General features: G+C 42.7%; 1 protein-coding gene across 5 annotated transcripts in view; it reads right to left on the bottom strand.

Annotated features, from left to right (window-relative positions):
• The window catches only part of DAO (D-amino acid oxidase), a 50,027-nt gene continuing 33,087 nt past the window's right edge, over positions 1 to 16,940 (bottom strand). For all 5 annotated transcript variants that reach the window (XM_056528796.1, XM_056528798.1, XM_056528799.1 and 2 more), the window contains exons 5-11: positions 12,598 to 12,663; positions 11,628 to 11,682; positions 11,247 to 11,351; positions 7,950 to 8,032; positions 7,690 to 7,807; positions 3,553 to 3,651; positions 1 to 958 (exon numbers count right to left, since the gene is read on the bottom strand). In XM_056528796.1, the coding sequence (XP_056384771.1) occupies positions 830 to 958; positions 3,553 to 3,651; positions 7,690 to 7,807; positions 7,950 to 8,032; positions 11,247 to 11,351; positions 11,628 to 11,682; positions 12,598 to 12,663 (655 nt within the window). In that variant the 3' untranslated portion in view covers positions 1 to 829. The remainder of the gene's footprint in view (positions 959 to 3,552; positions 3,652 to 7,689; positions 7,808 to 7,949; positions 8,033 to 11,246; positions 11,352 to 11,627; positions 11,683 to 12,597; positions 12,664 to 16,940) is intronic.

Genomic DNA, 16,940 nt, shown 5'->3' with positions numbered 1-16,940 from the left:
GGGGTGGTGGGGTGGGAGGGCAAAATGCCCTCAAACACCATAGTAGCCTTCTAGTCAGAAGTAGAAGTTGTATCTGAAGTGCTACCTGAATACTAAAGTGCTATCCGTAGAGAAGCAACAGAGTCATCCATCTCAAAAAACAAGCAAAGCTATTTATTTATTTATTTTAGTACCGTGGTCCCCTAAGTTACAATGGCCTCAGGTTACAATATTTTCAACATATATCTGTCTTTCTTGGACCATTGTTACTTAAAACCATATTCAACATACAATGCCAGGATAGTCTGCATATGCAGCACACGTTAATGGCTGGAATATCTCACCAGTTAGTGTTGGCATTTCAATGGTAAAACATCTGTTTTACTGAAGTTGATACAGAGTGGCTGTCTAGAAGTGCCTTTTTACATTACTGTACAGAACTACATGTACAATACTGCTCTGTACCTGTGCCAGGGTTAGCTGCTCCTTTGAACACTGGGTGTTTATTTTTCCAGTACCCTGAAGAAGCTCCTGTCCTCTACATAGACAGTGATTTACAGCTTCCAGCTGCTTTTCCTGACTTTTCTATGTAAGGACTTGTTTTATCTGTGTTAGTTATTTACTTATTCTCCTTAATTCTTTTTTTCTTATTTTGATATGAAAATTTGGAGGCTTTAGAACCTGTTATTAGTATTGTCTAGTTTTCTGTAGAGTTATAGTTTACAATAGATACAATAATCATCCTGGAACCAATTATTATTGTCATGTGAGGGAACACTGTATCTATACAGTTCATCAGTATTATCACAGATCTCATGGGCTTTGTCATAATTGTTCAGACTATTCATGATCACAGAGAAGATTTAGGTATACTTTTTTTCTTTTCTCCAACAATTTGTGCAAAGATTTTGGCTGCTTCCTTAGCACAGCCCCAATGGATAGTGAGGCCATACCCTCCGTGTCCATAGTTGTGTATGATCTATGAAGAAAAATATATAAAATGGCTGGTTTTAGTGAACAGGTAAATAAAACCTTCAGGCTAAATGCAAGCCAAATGTAGACAAGCCAGCTAATATACTTAAAAACAAAAATGTAACTTACTGTGTAGCTCCACAAACAGTGGCATACACAAAAGAGAGGGGTTCAGAAGGAGGTTTTTCCCATCGAGGACAGAAGGGTCTGGCATTTGTTTAAATTACACTCCCTTTTTATCACCCATGGCATGCAGTTACTTAGAAGGGAGAGCTCCTAAATTGGTTTACACTACCCAGTAGCACACCAGGGTTGGGTCCCTTTTTTCCATGGGCTCATAGCAGCCGCATGGTTTGCCACTATACATTTCCTAACAAGGAAAAATGCACACATAAAGAAGTAACATACAAATTAAAGAAATTCTGGCTCAGAGTCTTGAATATTGGATTAAATTAAAACATTTATTAAATATGATATAAAATTGTACATATAGGTATAATATACTGCGGATCACAGGGCTCTTGTGATCCCACAGTAAAATTAGTAAATATTTAATCCTTGGCAATTTAATATATAATGTTAAAATACAATCATTATAATAAACAAATAAAAATGTATCAGGTTCCAATCCTCTGTGCAAGGGGCTCACTGCCGTCTCCTATATATGCAGCAGCAATTTTGAATGTAAAACAGCGCTTATGAGATAAGTTCCGATCCTCTATGCAGAGGGCTCGCAGCTGGAGACACTGCTGTCTCCTAGTATGCAGCGGCAGTACGATGTAAGGTACAATGCTTATGTCTTATAATCAAAGTGGGTACCTTATGTGGTTAGCACTGGTTGTCAGACGGGTCCTGGTCCCTAAATAGAGGGTGCGCTGCTGGAGGCTCGGCAGCCTCAGGTATGCAGCGGCAGAAGTGGGCTCCGTTTATGGGTACTGCAGCAGTTGTCCTGCTGGCAGTAATGCTGAGCCAGCGGTCTCCTCGTGGTGGGAAGTAGCACGTACTTTCAGAGGTTGATTGACAGATATGGTGAATCCTTTTAAAAAGCTGTATTCTTTGATAAAGATAATGTGGCACTTAGAATAAGTGGTTAAAGCTGGACGCGTTTCAGGTCCTCTGTAGGACCTTTCTTCAGCAGCAAAGATAAATTTATACTGCGGATTTATACTGCGGGTCACAACTGCTGCAGTACCCATAAACGGAGCCCACTTCTGCCGCTGCATACCTGAGGCTGCCAAGCCTCCAGCAGCGCACCCTCTATTCAAGGACCAGGACCTGTCTGACGACCAGTGCTAACCACATAAGGTACCCACTTTGATTATAAGACATAAGCATTGTACCTTACATCGTACTGCCGCTGCATACTAGGAGACAGCAGTGTCTACAGCTGCGAGTCCTTGGCACAGAGGATTAGAACTTATTACAAAACACTGCGATTTTATTATTCATTTGTCATATTGCCGCTGCATAAATCAGGAGACGGCAGTGTCTACAGCTGCGAGCCCTCTGCACAGAGAATTGGAACCTGATACAAAAGTATATACAAATTGATACAATTACCATTCATTTTTGCTGTATTCTATTCAAGACTTTAACCACTTTCTCTTCCAACTGGATACAAATATTTGTGAAAATAGCAACTCAAACTGTTATATTACCGCTATTCACAAATCACCAATTCCGATCATCCTTATAGATACGTGGACACTTATTTATTGTTGTACATTTTTATTTGTTTATTATAATGATTGTATTTTAACATTATATATTAAATTGCCAAGGATTAAATATTTACTAATTTTACTGTGGGATCACAAGGGCCCTGTGATCCACAGTATATTATACCTATATGTACAATTTTATATCATATTTAATAAATGTTTTAATTTAATCCAATATTCAAGACTCTGAGCCCCAATTTCTTTAATTTGTATCTTCCCCTTTTTCGGCACCGTGGGTATAGGTGAGATTTGGGTAGCTCGAGCCATTGGTCACTAGGTTAATACGAGCCTCTCTACCATTTTTTTCCACACATAAAGTGTCAGAGGAAATATGAGGGAATATAAAGAAAGAGAGAGAAATCATGAAACTTTCCTGGTCGAAAGTCAAAGCTTGATGTGTGGGATAGAAGAACACTTTGTCAACTTGTAGACATAAAATACATCTTTGTGCAGTACATGCCTTACAGTTTTCACTGGTGCTTGTGTCCTTAGGCTCGGTTTATGCACAATATTTTGCTCAGTATTTTGAGCAGTGTCTTTATTACTATGTTTTGGAGCCACTCCTGGTATTGGCAAAAAGACTAACCAAAATACTGACCATAATACTGTGTATGAACTCAGCCTTAACTTGCTTTTAACTCAGTAACTCAGCAGTAATATAAGGGCCTGTAGTTTTGTATTTTTTGGCTACATAGTACTATGTTATAGTTCTTTTGACCAACCCCTGTATAGCCCTAGTGGCTTGTTGATTGTAGAGGGTGATATTCAGTCAGAGCCTTCCATGCAACATGTATAAAGAGCTAGTTTCAGATCATTAGTAAAAACTCTGGGTGACGTGTATACAAAGTAAAGTGCATTATTTGCTGCAATGTGTACTTACATCACTCCTAATAGATCCAGACACAAATGGCTCTCTCTCCAGCCTTACTTTGCTGCGTGATGGTCTCAGTCCTGCCCAGTCATGTACAATCTTTGCCTTCTACAATAGTGACTGTGGTTAGCACAACTATCAGTCAACACATCACATTTACACTAAACTCTCAAGAAGACAGAAAAAACGGCACCACACGTAATTCCTTGTGCGGCAAACAGGTATGACAGCCTAAAAATGGATTCAGGTGTGTTCAGGTAGCAACGGCGGGGCAGCGCTGCACGCCGACTGTAGAAATAATGTATATGTCACCAAAGAAAAGCAAAAGCGGAGTGCTCACCGTCAGTAGTTGCAGACAGTTCACCGTAGATCCTCGGTGAACTGTCTGCAACTACTGACGGTGAGCACTCCGCTTTTGTTTTGTTTTTTTGTGACATATACATCACATTTACAGTTTGGTAATAATCCATATGCCTGCATGAATTTTCAGAATGAACCAAAAAGGTGTAAAAGAAAAATATGTATGAGATGGATCTGTTTGTTCCCTGACATTTGCCATTGGGATACATGGATGGATATAGACATGCATGATCCTTTATTATCTGAAATCTAGACATACATGCTTATGACACAGTAGAAGGATATGGCCATGAGTTAAAAAAAAGTGTTTGGCTCACAGCCATATGTATTGCTAGATTCAGTCTGCCCATAAATACTATATAAGTGCAGACCTAAAGTTGATTTGCTGGCAGCTTTCTCTCTTCATCCCTATTATCTATCTATCTATCTATCTATCTATCTATCTATCTATCTATCTATCTATCTAGCAACAGAAGAATGCAGCAGCACACTGCCAGCACAAGGATATAGGTGCAACATGAATATGCAGTTAAAACATGGAGAGCTATACAGCTATGGTGTAATAGATGCAAATGTGAAACTATGAAATAGTGAGGCACTTAGCTCGCAAATTTGTCTCCGCCGGCGGTCAAACACATGTACACATGTACACATGTTAGGGCGGCTGTCTGCTCCCATTAATTAATGCCTGTTCTGCAATCATTTTGATAATTTTTCAAACACGTTGCAAATGGCTGTAAAATAATCCCATTGATGTCAACGGGATTTTTTTTTCAATCCTTTATCACCCGTTTGCTTCCTGTTCCGTTTTTTTTGATGGGGGAAAAGACTTTGCATGCAGTATTTTTTTCTCGTGAAAAATAACGGAATAGAATTTTTTTTAAATTGATGTCTATGGCAAACGGATGAGCATATAATGTTATCCGTTTGCACCCAGTTTAAATATCCATTTTTGAACCGTTATTACTTCTGAGCATGCTCAGAAGGAGTGAAATCAGCAAACTCTTGCAGTGCTACGGGATTACTACTACCATTATGGAACAGACTTGTTTCCATGATGGGAGTAGTAGTTTCCAGGCTGCAGAGTCTGGGGAGGCTAGATTAGTGCTTGTACTACTACCCCCATCATGGAACAGAGTCTGTTCCATGTTGGGGGTAGTAGTACAGGGGCTGAGAGATTGATCACACTGGGTCTCACTTCTGAGACCCGATGCGATCAGAAGTTTTTAACCAGGGGAGCAGGCGGCATGCTCTACTCCCCTGCGATGTAGATCGTGTGTGATCATTTTACTTTCATTTTCAAATACCCCGCCGGGAGCCCTGAATAGCTGGCCCCAAGGAGCCATTCAGTGCTCCCAGCGAGGTTTTTAAAGTCATTAGCGAAGATTGTTATGTTGCACTACACTGGCGGCTGGGGAAGCATTGTGCTGCAGGAGGGTAAGATCTATAGGTAGCGCAGCGGGGGGCAATATTCATAGCTAGCGCAGGGGGGGGGGCAGACATATAGCGCTATATGTCTGGCTCCCCACTGCGCTAGCTTTGTATATTGCCCTCTGCTGCGCTAGCTATGTATATTGCTATATATATTTGCCCCCCGCAACGCTTACATATGTCCCCCCCCCAGCGAGCACATACATATGTCCCTCGCAGTGCTATCTGTGAATAGTATGCTATCAGCAGCGCATCTGCCGGCATTGCGCTGCCAACCCCGGCAAGCAGCATGATGCGCTGCTGATAGTATGCCTCACAGATAGCGCTGCAAGGGACATATGTATGCGCTTGCTGGGGGGGGGGGGGGACATATGTAAGCGCTGCGGGGGGGGGGGCAAAATATATAGCTAGCGCAAGGGGGGGCAATATACATAGCTAGAACAGCGGGGGGCAATATACATAGCTAGCGTAGCGGGGGGCAGACATATAGTGCTATATGTCTGGCCCCCCCACTGCGCTAGCTATGCATATTGCCCCCCGCTGCGCTACCTATAGATCTTACCCTCCTGCAGGGCAATGCTTTCCCAGCCGCCAGTGTAGTGCAACATTGCAATCCTCGCTAATTACTTTAAAAACCCTCGGTGACAGCCATTCAGGGCTCCCGACGGGGTATTTGAAAATGAAAGTAAAACACACACAATCTACATCGCAGGGGAGCAGAGCATGCCGCCTGCTCCCCTGGTTAAAAACTTCTGATCGTATCGGGTCTCAGAAGTGAGACCCGGTGTGATCAATCTCTCAGCCCCTGTACTACTACCCCCAACATGGAGCAGACTGTGTTCCATGATGGGGGTAGTAGTACAAGCACTAATCTAGCCTCCCCAGACTCCACAGCCTCCCGCAGCGTTTACATATGTCCCCCCCAATGGGCGCATACATATGTCGCTCGCAGCGCTATCTGTGAAGTATACAATCAGCAGCGCATCATGCTGTTTGCCGGGTATGGCAGCACAATGCCGACGGCTTCCCGGCTGGCAGATGCGCTGCTGATAGCATACTATTCACAGATAGCGCTGTGAGGGACATATGTATGCGCGGGAGGGACACATATAAGCGTTGCAGGGGGCAAATGTATAGCTAGCACAGCAGGGGGCAATATACATAGCTAGCGTAGCAGGGGACAAAATCTATATAGGAGATGTGAATGTATGACGTATGAACGACATGTGAACGTAGCCTTACTTATATGTCAACAACAAACATAGGCTAGATAAATTAACCCTTACCCACTCCCATTTGTGACAGTCAGGGTTTTCGTTTAAAGTCCCATACAAGTCTATGGAAAATGTATGTTCCAGCATAACTTCCAAATGGCTGGATATATTTTGATGAAACTTAGTACATATGATACTTTTATGTCAATTAAAAATATATGATAGTTAAATTAACCCTAAACTACCCCCTTACGTGAAGAATGGGGTTTTTGTCTTTAGTCCCATGCAAGTATATAGGACTTCCCGTATCTTACTCCATAAGCTCTGCTCTGCAGATCCTGGTGGGTGCGTCAGTCTGGCCACACCCCTACCACATGCCACACCCCATCTCACAAAGCCACACCCACCATTTAAGCCACACCCCTTTTATTTTCCACCCTTTTTGTGCATTGGTCCAGCTTGCAAGTCATGCCCACTTCCACAAAACCCCGCCTCCTTCTATTTATATGATATGAAGTCGGGATATGAGGACGGGATATGAGGTCCGCATATGAGGATGGGATACGAGGCCCAGATATGAGGACAGGATATGAGGTTGGGATACGAGGACGGGATAAGAGGTCGGGATATGAGGTCGGGATATGAGGACGGGATATGAGGACGGGATATGAGGTCGGGATATGAGGACGGGATATGAAGACCAGATATGAGGATTGGATATGAGGACGGGATATGAGGTCGGGATATGAGGACGAGATATGAGGACTGGATATAAGGATGGGACATGAGGAGAAGTACTTCCTCCTATGTTGCTTTTCCTCCCCCACAAGAATAGGTAGGAAAAACTGGGCAACGCCGGATACTCAGCTAGTGATTTATATTATACGCTGATGATAATGTGAAGGGAGGAGAGACTAGGGGTTACTGGGCAACTTCATCTGCACTCATCCCCAGAATGATCAAAAGACAATTGGCCTATTTAGAAATCCAACATGGCTGATGCCCTGTTTTGCTGACAAGGAAACCCCCTGTTACCCCCATATCACCCCCTTGTAATATTTTTCTGCATGTATTATAAATAACTTTACTCTGAGGAACTAGATAGAGCTAGAAGTAAGGAAGATTCAAGCTAATTTTTTACCTTTAGGCTAGGTACCAGTTTACAGCAATTCTCCCAGATCCAGTCATGATCAGTAGACACTTCCTCTTCACTCCAGTTCCCCAGCTGGTAAATACCTCCCAATGTCACCATCTGAGACCTGCATGAGCATAAGACAGGAAAATGTGTAAGACTTTATCTCCATAGGGATTACGCATTAAAGCCTATGCATAAAATTATGGATTTCAGTTTTTGTATGACAAAATGAAATGTATCTATAATAGATTTCTTATAGGACTCACCCTGGAATGATATAAGGTGTGGTATATACTCCTGTCTTCAGATCATGGGTCACTATAAAATGTTTCATCCATGGAGCAATGACCTATTACACAAAGTAAAGTAATGCAAATTATTTAAAATCCTATGTATGGTACGGACATTTTTTTTTTCTGCATGACAGTTAAGTTTCCGATTTGTATGCAAAATTTTATATTAGATATGCAAATAGCTGGAGCTTGTTCGTTCTCCTCACTTTCTCAGCAAGTATACCTGCTGTTTATAGGCTATGTCTACTTCTGCATGTGCTTTTATTGCTACAAATGTTCTTGTTAAAAAAACAAGTACTGTTCTATGTGAACAGTTTCTATACAGGTCTATGTATCTGACTAAAAAACTGTCCACTACCATTTCCTTCTCCTAACCTAGGTCAGTGGTCGGCAAGCTGCGGCTCGTGAGCCACATGCGGCTCTTCACGCACTTTAATGCGGCTCTTGCAGTGCCGTCAGGCCGCGGCGGCTGCCCATGCACACTGGTAACATACAAGGGCCTGATACTAGTATCAGGCCCTTGTATGCAGAGCAGCAGCGGCCGCATAGTGCCGACCACTGCTGTATACTAAAAACCAAGGTGCCTCCAGCTGTTGTGAAACTACAACTCCCAGCATGCCCGGACCGGCAATGGCTGTCCGGGCATGCTGGTAGTTGTAGTTTCACAACAGCTGGAGGCCCCCTGGTTTTTAGTATACAGTATTAGTTTTTACCTGCTCTGGCCGGCCCTCGCCTGCAGCCGCACACAGGAGCCGACCCGGGCAGATAATCATAGGTTTTCCTATGCCGGACATCCCTGTGTCCCGAAACATCTTTTCGGGACATAAGGATGTCCGCAGGTCACTAACCATTCCCCGAACGCCGCGCGTCCTCCTCCGGTCCTCCTGCGGTCTTCCTGCGATTCTCCGCCTCTCTATGGTTGTACGCAAGGGACCTCAGTGACGTCCCGTGCGTACAACTATAGAGGCGCAGGAGGACCGGAGGAAGACGCGTGCCGGCCGGAGCCTGGTAAGTGACCGGCGGCACGTCATCTTCAGTGTTCCGGTCACCGCTCCTCTGGTCCCGGCACCTACTGCTATGGTCCATAGGCCATAGCAGTAGATGGTGACCCCGGGCCGGAGGAGCGGTGACCGGAACACTGTGGGGGGCAGACATATAGCCTCCAGACGTACACTGTATATGGCTTGAAGCTGTATGTCTGTGGGGGGGAGCGGCCTACCATTGTGGGGGGAACTATACTGCCAACTATTGTGGGGGGACTATACTGCCAACTATTGTGGGGGGACTATACTGCCAACTATTGTGGGGGGAACTATACTGCCAACTATTGTGGGGGAACTATACTGCCAACTATTGTGGGGGAACTATTCTGCCAACTATTGTGGGGGAACTATACTGCCAACTATTGTGGGGGAACTATACTGCCAACTATTGTGGGGGAACTATACTGCCAACAATTGTGGGGGACCTATACTGCCAACTATTGTGGGGGGGGGGGAGCTGCCTACGATTGTGGGGGAACTATACTGCCAACTATTGTGGGGGGGAGCTGCCTACTATTGTGGGGGAACTTCCTAATATTGTGGGGGGGGGGGGAGCTGCCAACTATTGTGCGGGAGTTACTGACCTAATGTGGGGGAGCTGTCTACTATTGTGGGGGAGCTGCCTACTATTGTGGGGGAGCTGTTGACCTAATGTGGGGGAACTGCTGACCTAATGTGGGGGAGCTGTCTACTATTGTGGGGGAACTGCTGACCTAATGTGGGGGAGCTGCCTACTATTGTGGGGGAACATGCTGCCTACCTAATGTGGGGGGAACTATACTGCCTACCTAATGGGGGGGGACTACAAGGTACCGTACATCACGGTAGGAGGGGTAGTCTTATACTGCGAGTATATCCCAAACTCTATATTTTAACTGTGCAAGTTGGGGGTCGTCTTATACACCCAGTCGTCTTATACGCCGGCATATACGGTATATGTGAGGGGCATTATATGTGGGGGCACATGACAGGGGGCATTATAAGTGAGGGGCACATGACAGGGGGGCATTATATTGTGAGGGGCACAGGACATGGGGTATTATATATAAGGGGCACATGTCAGGGGGGCATTATATATGAGGGGCACATGGCAGGGGGGCATTATATGTGGGGGCAAATGACAGGACCCCCCCCTGTCATGTGCCCCCACATATAATAAAAACTTATTTAAACTAAAAACAGTGTACCATCCTATGTATTTTCGGTTTTAAAAATGTGGCTCTCAAAATAAATTTCAATCGTTGTTTTGGCGAGATTTGGCTCAGTTGAAAAAAAAGGTTGCCCACCACTGACCTAGGGCATCCTAACCTGCTGATAGATGCTAATGTTGCCATGATCACTATAGTACATTTAATATGGTGCTGCACTGTGTCGTTTATCTGTCATTTCAGCTTCATTTATATGCATATCAGGTCATTTGGTGCACCTTCCTTTACCCCATGTGTAACAATATGGCCACTTGCCCATTTCTGTAACAATTTTCCTAATGAATACTGAGCTGTCTCTTTGTAGTGGCCTTAAGTTATGTTACTGCGGATAAGTGGCTCATTATCCATGAGGGGACATTGTTAAAGGAGCTGCCGGGTGTCCAGATTGGTGTACCAAGGGGTGAATCCTTTTCCCCCCAGATCTCCAGAATGGGGCCAGAATCTTCCCATTGCATGGAGCATGAAAATACCAAATATGTACTGTACTTGGTGTATACTGTACTAAGGTATCCCTTGTGCTCCTATAGACAATGCATGGAGCGCATGCTGACCTTGGACTTTGTGCTGTGGCAAGATTTACACCCCGTTCTGGAAATTGCAGAGGGTCCCAGAGGTCAGCCCAGGATCTTTTACCTTCCTGATAGGGGATATGTTTTTAAATGATGGAGTACTTCTTAATATAAGTTCAGAGGCTGAAGCTCCAATTTACTGTTACAGACCTCAAAATCTTCTGCTTGACCATATATTTAATAAATAACATTTTGACTGACTAATGCTGCCAATAATGGGAGTTTACTGCATCCTGTTAGGACAATGAGATCAATAATAAGCCAGTTATGCAGAAAGCTCCACAGTTTCATGTAGTTGTGGTTAGAAGAAGTCGGCATGTTATCTATTAATTGAAGGCTATTGAGGACATTTGGAGGTCTGTACCTGACATACTGAAGTTTACCTCTATAAGATATAATAAAAATAATCAGCATGGAGTTCTGAATATACTTACATTGGATCCAACTTACCTTCAGGATCTGTCCTCTTCCTGGTTTTAGATCTGGGTCAGGCTGCAGCTGCCCTGAGCGCATGCCTGTACAGTTAATAATGACATCTGCCCCTAGTGCCGCCAGCTGTAGGTTAAGCACAAAATCCACGACAATTCATCTTGTAACATGTAACACTAGATGCTATGGCTAGCGCTTGTGAACCAGAATTATAGGTGGGACCTGGGCTTGACTCTTTAAGCAGTCCAGGTGCAGCCTGCAATAATGGATGATTCACAAGTGATACCGGCCACAGATAGACCATTATCGGAACAATTCAAGCAGCAAGCCCGGGTCTAAGCCCGGGTGTAAGAGCACCATAAAGCACATATCTGAATTACTTAATATAAACAATGAACTTACCTCACCAAAGCTTTTAACTGTCTTGTGGATAAACCTGACCCCTCGGTCTTCTAGTCTACAGACAAATCCCAGACAGAATGAGCTATGAACATTTTGCTAATCCAGCTTCTTTACAGCAAATACTCTAACTATGAAATTCTACTGTCAGAACCTGGATCTGATCTGTATCTAAAGTGTTTAGGTCGGTGCAAATGTAAGTAATTAGACCAGGCGATAAGGAAGACTATAAATAGGCCCCAACCAAGAGGGACGTACATTCATAATAAAGATAGGGCAAAGTTTCGGGAATGATACTACATTTAGGATGTTGCTAGACAAAGTCACAGAACCTGAAAAAAAAAAAAACTGGAAAATATTGCATGAGAGGTCTCTCGAAAAAAGAATCTGTCAGAAGGTTTCACATATTATAAGTAATCATTGTGCTAGACAGGGCTTAACCTACCATTAGAGTTCTCCATTTCTGCTTCTTAGCTAAGCAATGTCCTATATTTTACAAATGAAAATGAGCAGCAAGTGTCCACAGGCCGATCCTAACACCCCAAGTGTCCACAGGCCGATCCTAACACCCCAAGTGCCCACAGGGTGGAATCAATCTCCTTAAGTGCCCCTAAGGTGGGGTCCAATTACCCTAAGTGCCCAGCATTACCATCTCCTACAGCACAGACTGACAAACACAGGACAAGGAGACAAAGCAACAATAGGGAACAGAAATGCTGGCACTTGAGACAATCGGCCCTATCCTGTGGAAACTTGCTGCTCATTTGTATATATGAAATAAAGTATATAACTCACACACAAGCAGAAGTACATATCAGGCTGTGGTTAAAAGTAACACATTAGGACCTAAAATGTTCCAATGTATATTGTACTATTATACATCCTGAGAACGGGAATTTATCACGTATACAGTGCCCTTTGTGAAAACAGGTTTACTGCAACATACAAGACTGTTTTAGTAATGGAGACATACTTTTTGGTAAGCCATGGCAAGTAGCTCTTCCCCTCAATCATCAGCGCAGTGTTGAACCACCCATAGCTGTAATAACAAAGATATAAAGAATAATGAATAGATACAGTAAGTGTACATGGTGTCCCAAGAAGAACAAGGCCTGTGTAGTCTCTTCATGTAATCGTGGAATAATAAACAATAATATACACCTTTTTTCCTACAGTGCATCAGTCAGCAATAAAAAGCCTAATGTACCAGCAGCAACAAAGGCTGTGAATTCTGGGACCCAATCTGTCTTCAATAGCAAACATTCACGTATAAGTTTTATATTGCTTTATCCAAAATGTCCTCATTTATTCTCAAGTTTTTATAACTAACATGTTCTGTTTATGTGGTTAGGGCGTGATTAGGGGGAGATGAAATTACCCTAGGGGCAGATGGCATTAACCCCTTGTGTTCGTGACACCAGGTCGTAATTTACCTTCCACACCACCCGAAGGTTTACCGCTGGATCCTGGGCTAGGCACGGGGAAAAATAATGACTCCGGTGCCAAGTTACGGAACAACGACAGCTTTACTGAGTCAGACAAGTGTAACAGTCTATACAGCTTGGCTAGGCCTACGGAGGTGACCAGTGACTTCAGAGACCACAGGGCTTGCTGGGACTTATAATGGACTTGGACAATTTGATGCAGGGTCACGCTGACTGGAGACAGATTTATTTTGACTGACTTGACTATGACAGACTTCACCCCATTTGTAGCTTACCAGGTTTTGACTTTCACCTGTGGGGTTGTGGACATGTGGATTCATGGCTACATGGCAGACTTTAGGCCTCCTTAAGACACTTGACACTCTCAACGGACTTGACCTCACTGCAACTCAGCTAAGCAAGAAAAGAGACTGGACTAGCTCCACCCAGCGTTTATATGGAGGAGACTGTGGAGGGGTCCCACAGGTCACTCTGTAGGTCACATGGTCACTGGTACCTTCCTTGGTTACAACACTTAGCAACATTACTTAAAGGCATATAACAATATACGTACATTACAATACATAACATAGGCACTGCTTTAACTAATTAGGGCACATAGGTGAAGGGGAGGGCTAAGGAGTCACTGAATGGGGTCTGCCTGACAGGGCAGCAAGGGTACAGGGGTGCAACTCCTGTACTGGGCCACCACATTTACATGTAATGCACTATACAGAAAATTACAGTTAATTAAGTGTTTATTTTATTTTATTTTTATTATTAAGGATTGAACAATTATGTTGTTTTATTTAATACAGTGATGGAGAAAAACATAAAAATACCCAGCATTGTCCACTAGATGGCACATATTCTCCAACCTGGACTAGATTTGTACTATAAACCACTTAAAGGGGTATTCCAGGAAAAAACTTTTTTATATATATCTACTGGCTCCAGAAAGTTAAACAGGTTTTGTAAATTACTTCTATTAAAAAATCTTAATCCTTTCAGTACTTATGAGCTTCTGAAGTTAAGGTTGTTCTTTTCTGTCTAAATCCTCTCTTATGACACCTGTTTCGGGAAAGGCCCAGTTTAGAAGAGGTTTGCTATGGGGATTTGCTTCTAAACTGGGCGTTTCCTTAGACAGGTGTCATCAGAGAAGATTTAGACAGAAAAGAACAACCTTAACTTCAGAAGCTCATAAGTACTGAAAGGATTAAGATTTTTTAATAGAAGTAATTTACAAATCTGTTTAACTTTCTGGAGCCAGTTGCACGAAAAGCCTTTTGTTTGAGATACTTTTTTTAAGTGAATAGGCACGTTGCAGAACAACATTTTTATGTTTTACGTTATTTTTACTGAATGCTTATTCATGGCTACAATGCACTACATAATGCAATGTGAATTGAGCCGAACTTCACAATGTATATGTTGCATATGCAGTTTAAGCCCATATAATTTTATAATATATATATATATTATGCACATAATATAAATTAACAGTCATGTGTAGTATACTGTATATACACAATAGTTTTTCTTCTGTATGAAAGAATAATCTGGAGGGCATGTATAATGGTATTTGCTCCTCAAATGGAACAGCTAGTTAGCGACCATTCATGCCACTTTGTTTATTCTATTTTATATATAATCTGAAGATATTTTGTGCAATGTATGTATCTAACACAATAAACCCATCATTTTTACCTATGAAATGAAGAAATAAAAGGAAGCCCACTATACCATTTTGTATGTAGCAAATATAGAGGAAAGAAAAAGAAGTTGTCACTCTAGCTTTTTATCTTGGTCCATCTGGTACTTATCATGGGACACACATGGAATTAGAAAATTACAGTATCAACCAATGTCCTGGCTATTATATCCTCGGCCAGATCAGAAATGGAAAATGAGCACCATGGTGTAAATACACAGTAGGCAACTGTAGGCAAGGATTGCCATTAAAGGGGTACTCCGGTGGAAAACTTTTTTTTTTTTTTTTTAAATCAACTGGTGCAAAAGATGAACAGATTTGTAAATTACTTCTCTTTAAACATCTGTGATATCCTGGGGGGTGTAGGGTATGGGGAGTGTAGCTGTGCAGTAATCAAAGGGTGCTTGTTAACCCTTGCTATTCGTGACGCCAGGGTGAGGGCTCCCCAATAAAGCTTTTCCTACCGCCGCCTTTCCCAGGAACGATAGAGAGGTAGATGATAATGGGTTAGGTCCGGTCCAAAACCGCATACAGGTCAAAACTGAGCTGACCGGAGTCACCGTTTGACTCCGGTCGGCTCATTAAAGTAAATGGAGTCAGGGGCTGATCCGGCTAGGATACGGGAGCGCCCGGTTTGCCCCTCCCCCAGCCGGATCCGTTGCCCGTATGTACAAAACGAGATGTGAATGCAGCCTTACAGATTTGCAGCATGTAGAACCAGTTACAGCTGATGTGTATATTGTATATCATTATTTTCAGCCAGTACATAATGCTTAGTGAGTGACTGAATTTTTCTTAACTATCTCTATGCTATTTTGACACCTATCATACTATGATGACACTGTGATACATTGTGTAGCAATCAGAAGAATACATTCATAATTAACCCCTTAAGGACCGGGGAGTTTTCCGTTTTTGCATTTTCGTTTTTTGCTCCTTGCCTTTAAAAAATCATAACTCTTTCAATTTTGCACCTAAAAATCCATATGATTGCTTATTTTTTGCGCCACCAATTCTACTTTGTAATGACATCAGTCATTTTGCCCAAAAATTTACGGTGAAACGGAAAAAAAAATCATTGTGAGACAAAATTGAAAAAAAAAACGCCGTTTTGTAACTTTTGGGGGCTTCCGTTTCTACGTAGTACATTTTTCGGTAAAAATGACACATTATCTTTATTCTGTAGGTCCATACGATTAAAATGATACCCTACTTATATAGGTTTGATTTTGTGGTACTTCTGGAAAAAATCATAACTACATGCAGGAAAATTAATACGTTTAAAATTGTCATCTTCTGACCCCTATAACTTTTTTATTTTTCCGCGTATGGGGCGGTATGAGGGCTAATTTTTTGCGCCGTGATCTGAGATTTTTAACGGTACCATTTTTGTATTGATAGAACTTATTGATTGCTTTTTATTCATTTTTTCATGATATAAAAAGTGACCAAAATTGCAAAAATGCGTACGCCATTGACCGTGCAGTTTAATTAACGATATATTTTTATAATTCGGACATTTCCGCACGCGGCGATACCATATATGTTTATTTTTATTTACACAGTTTTTTTTTTTTTTATAGGAAAAGGGGGGTGATTCAAACTTTTTATGGGGGAGGGGTTAAATGATCTTTATTCACTTTTTTTTTAAAACTTTTTTTTTGCAGTGTTATAGGTCCCATAGGGATTTATAACACTGCACACACTGATCTTTCACATTGATCACTGGTTTCTGCCGCTTGACTGCTCATACCTGGATCTCAGGCACTGAGCAGTCATTCGGCGATCGGACAGCCAGGAGGCAGGTAGGGACCCTCCTGCTGTCCTGTAAGCTGTTCGGGATGTCACGATTTCGCCGCGGCTATCCCGAACAGCCCACTGAGCTAACCGGCATGGTTTCACTTTCGCTTTAGACGCGGCGTTCAACTTTGAACGCCGCGTCTAAAAGGTTAATAGCGCACGGCACCGCGATCAATGCCGTGCTATTAGCCACGGGTCCCGGCCGTGGCCCCGCATTATAGATCGGGAGCGGACACATGACGTTCCAGTACGTCATGTGTCCTTAAGGGGTTAAATTTAAATAAAAATGTATGCAAAATAGGGCCGTAAAAATCTGACCTCTGGACAAACTGATAATAAAAAATAATGGCAGTAAGCTGATCTCTTTCCTTTTGTGGGCAT

Source organism: Hyla sarda, chromosome 1 (assembly GCF_029499605.1).
Source record: "Hyla sarda isolate aHylSar1 chromosome 1, aHylSar1.hap1, whole genome shotgun sequence".
NCBI classification, from domain to species: domain Eukaryota; kingdom Metazoa; phylum Chordata; class Amphibia; order Anura; family Hylidae; genus Hyla; species Hyla sarda.
Note: the sequence above shows the minus strand (reverse complement) of the source record. Positions and strands in the feature narration are given on the sequence as shown.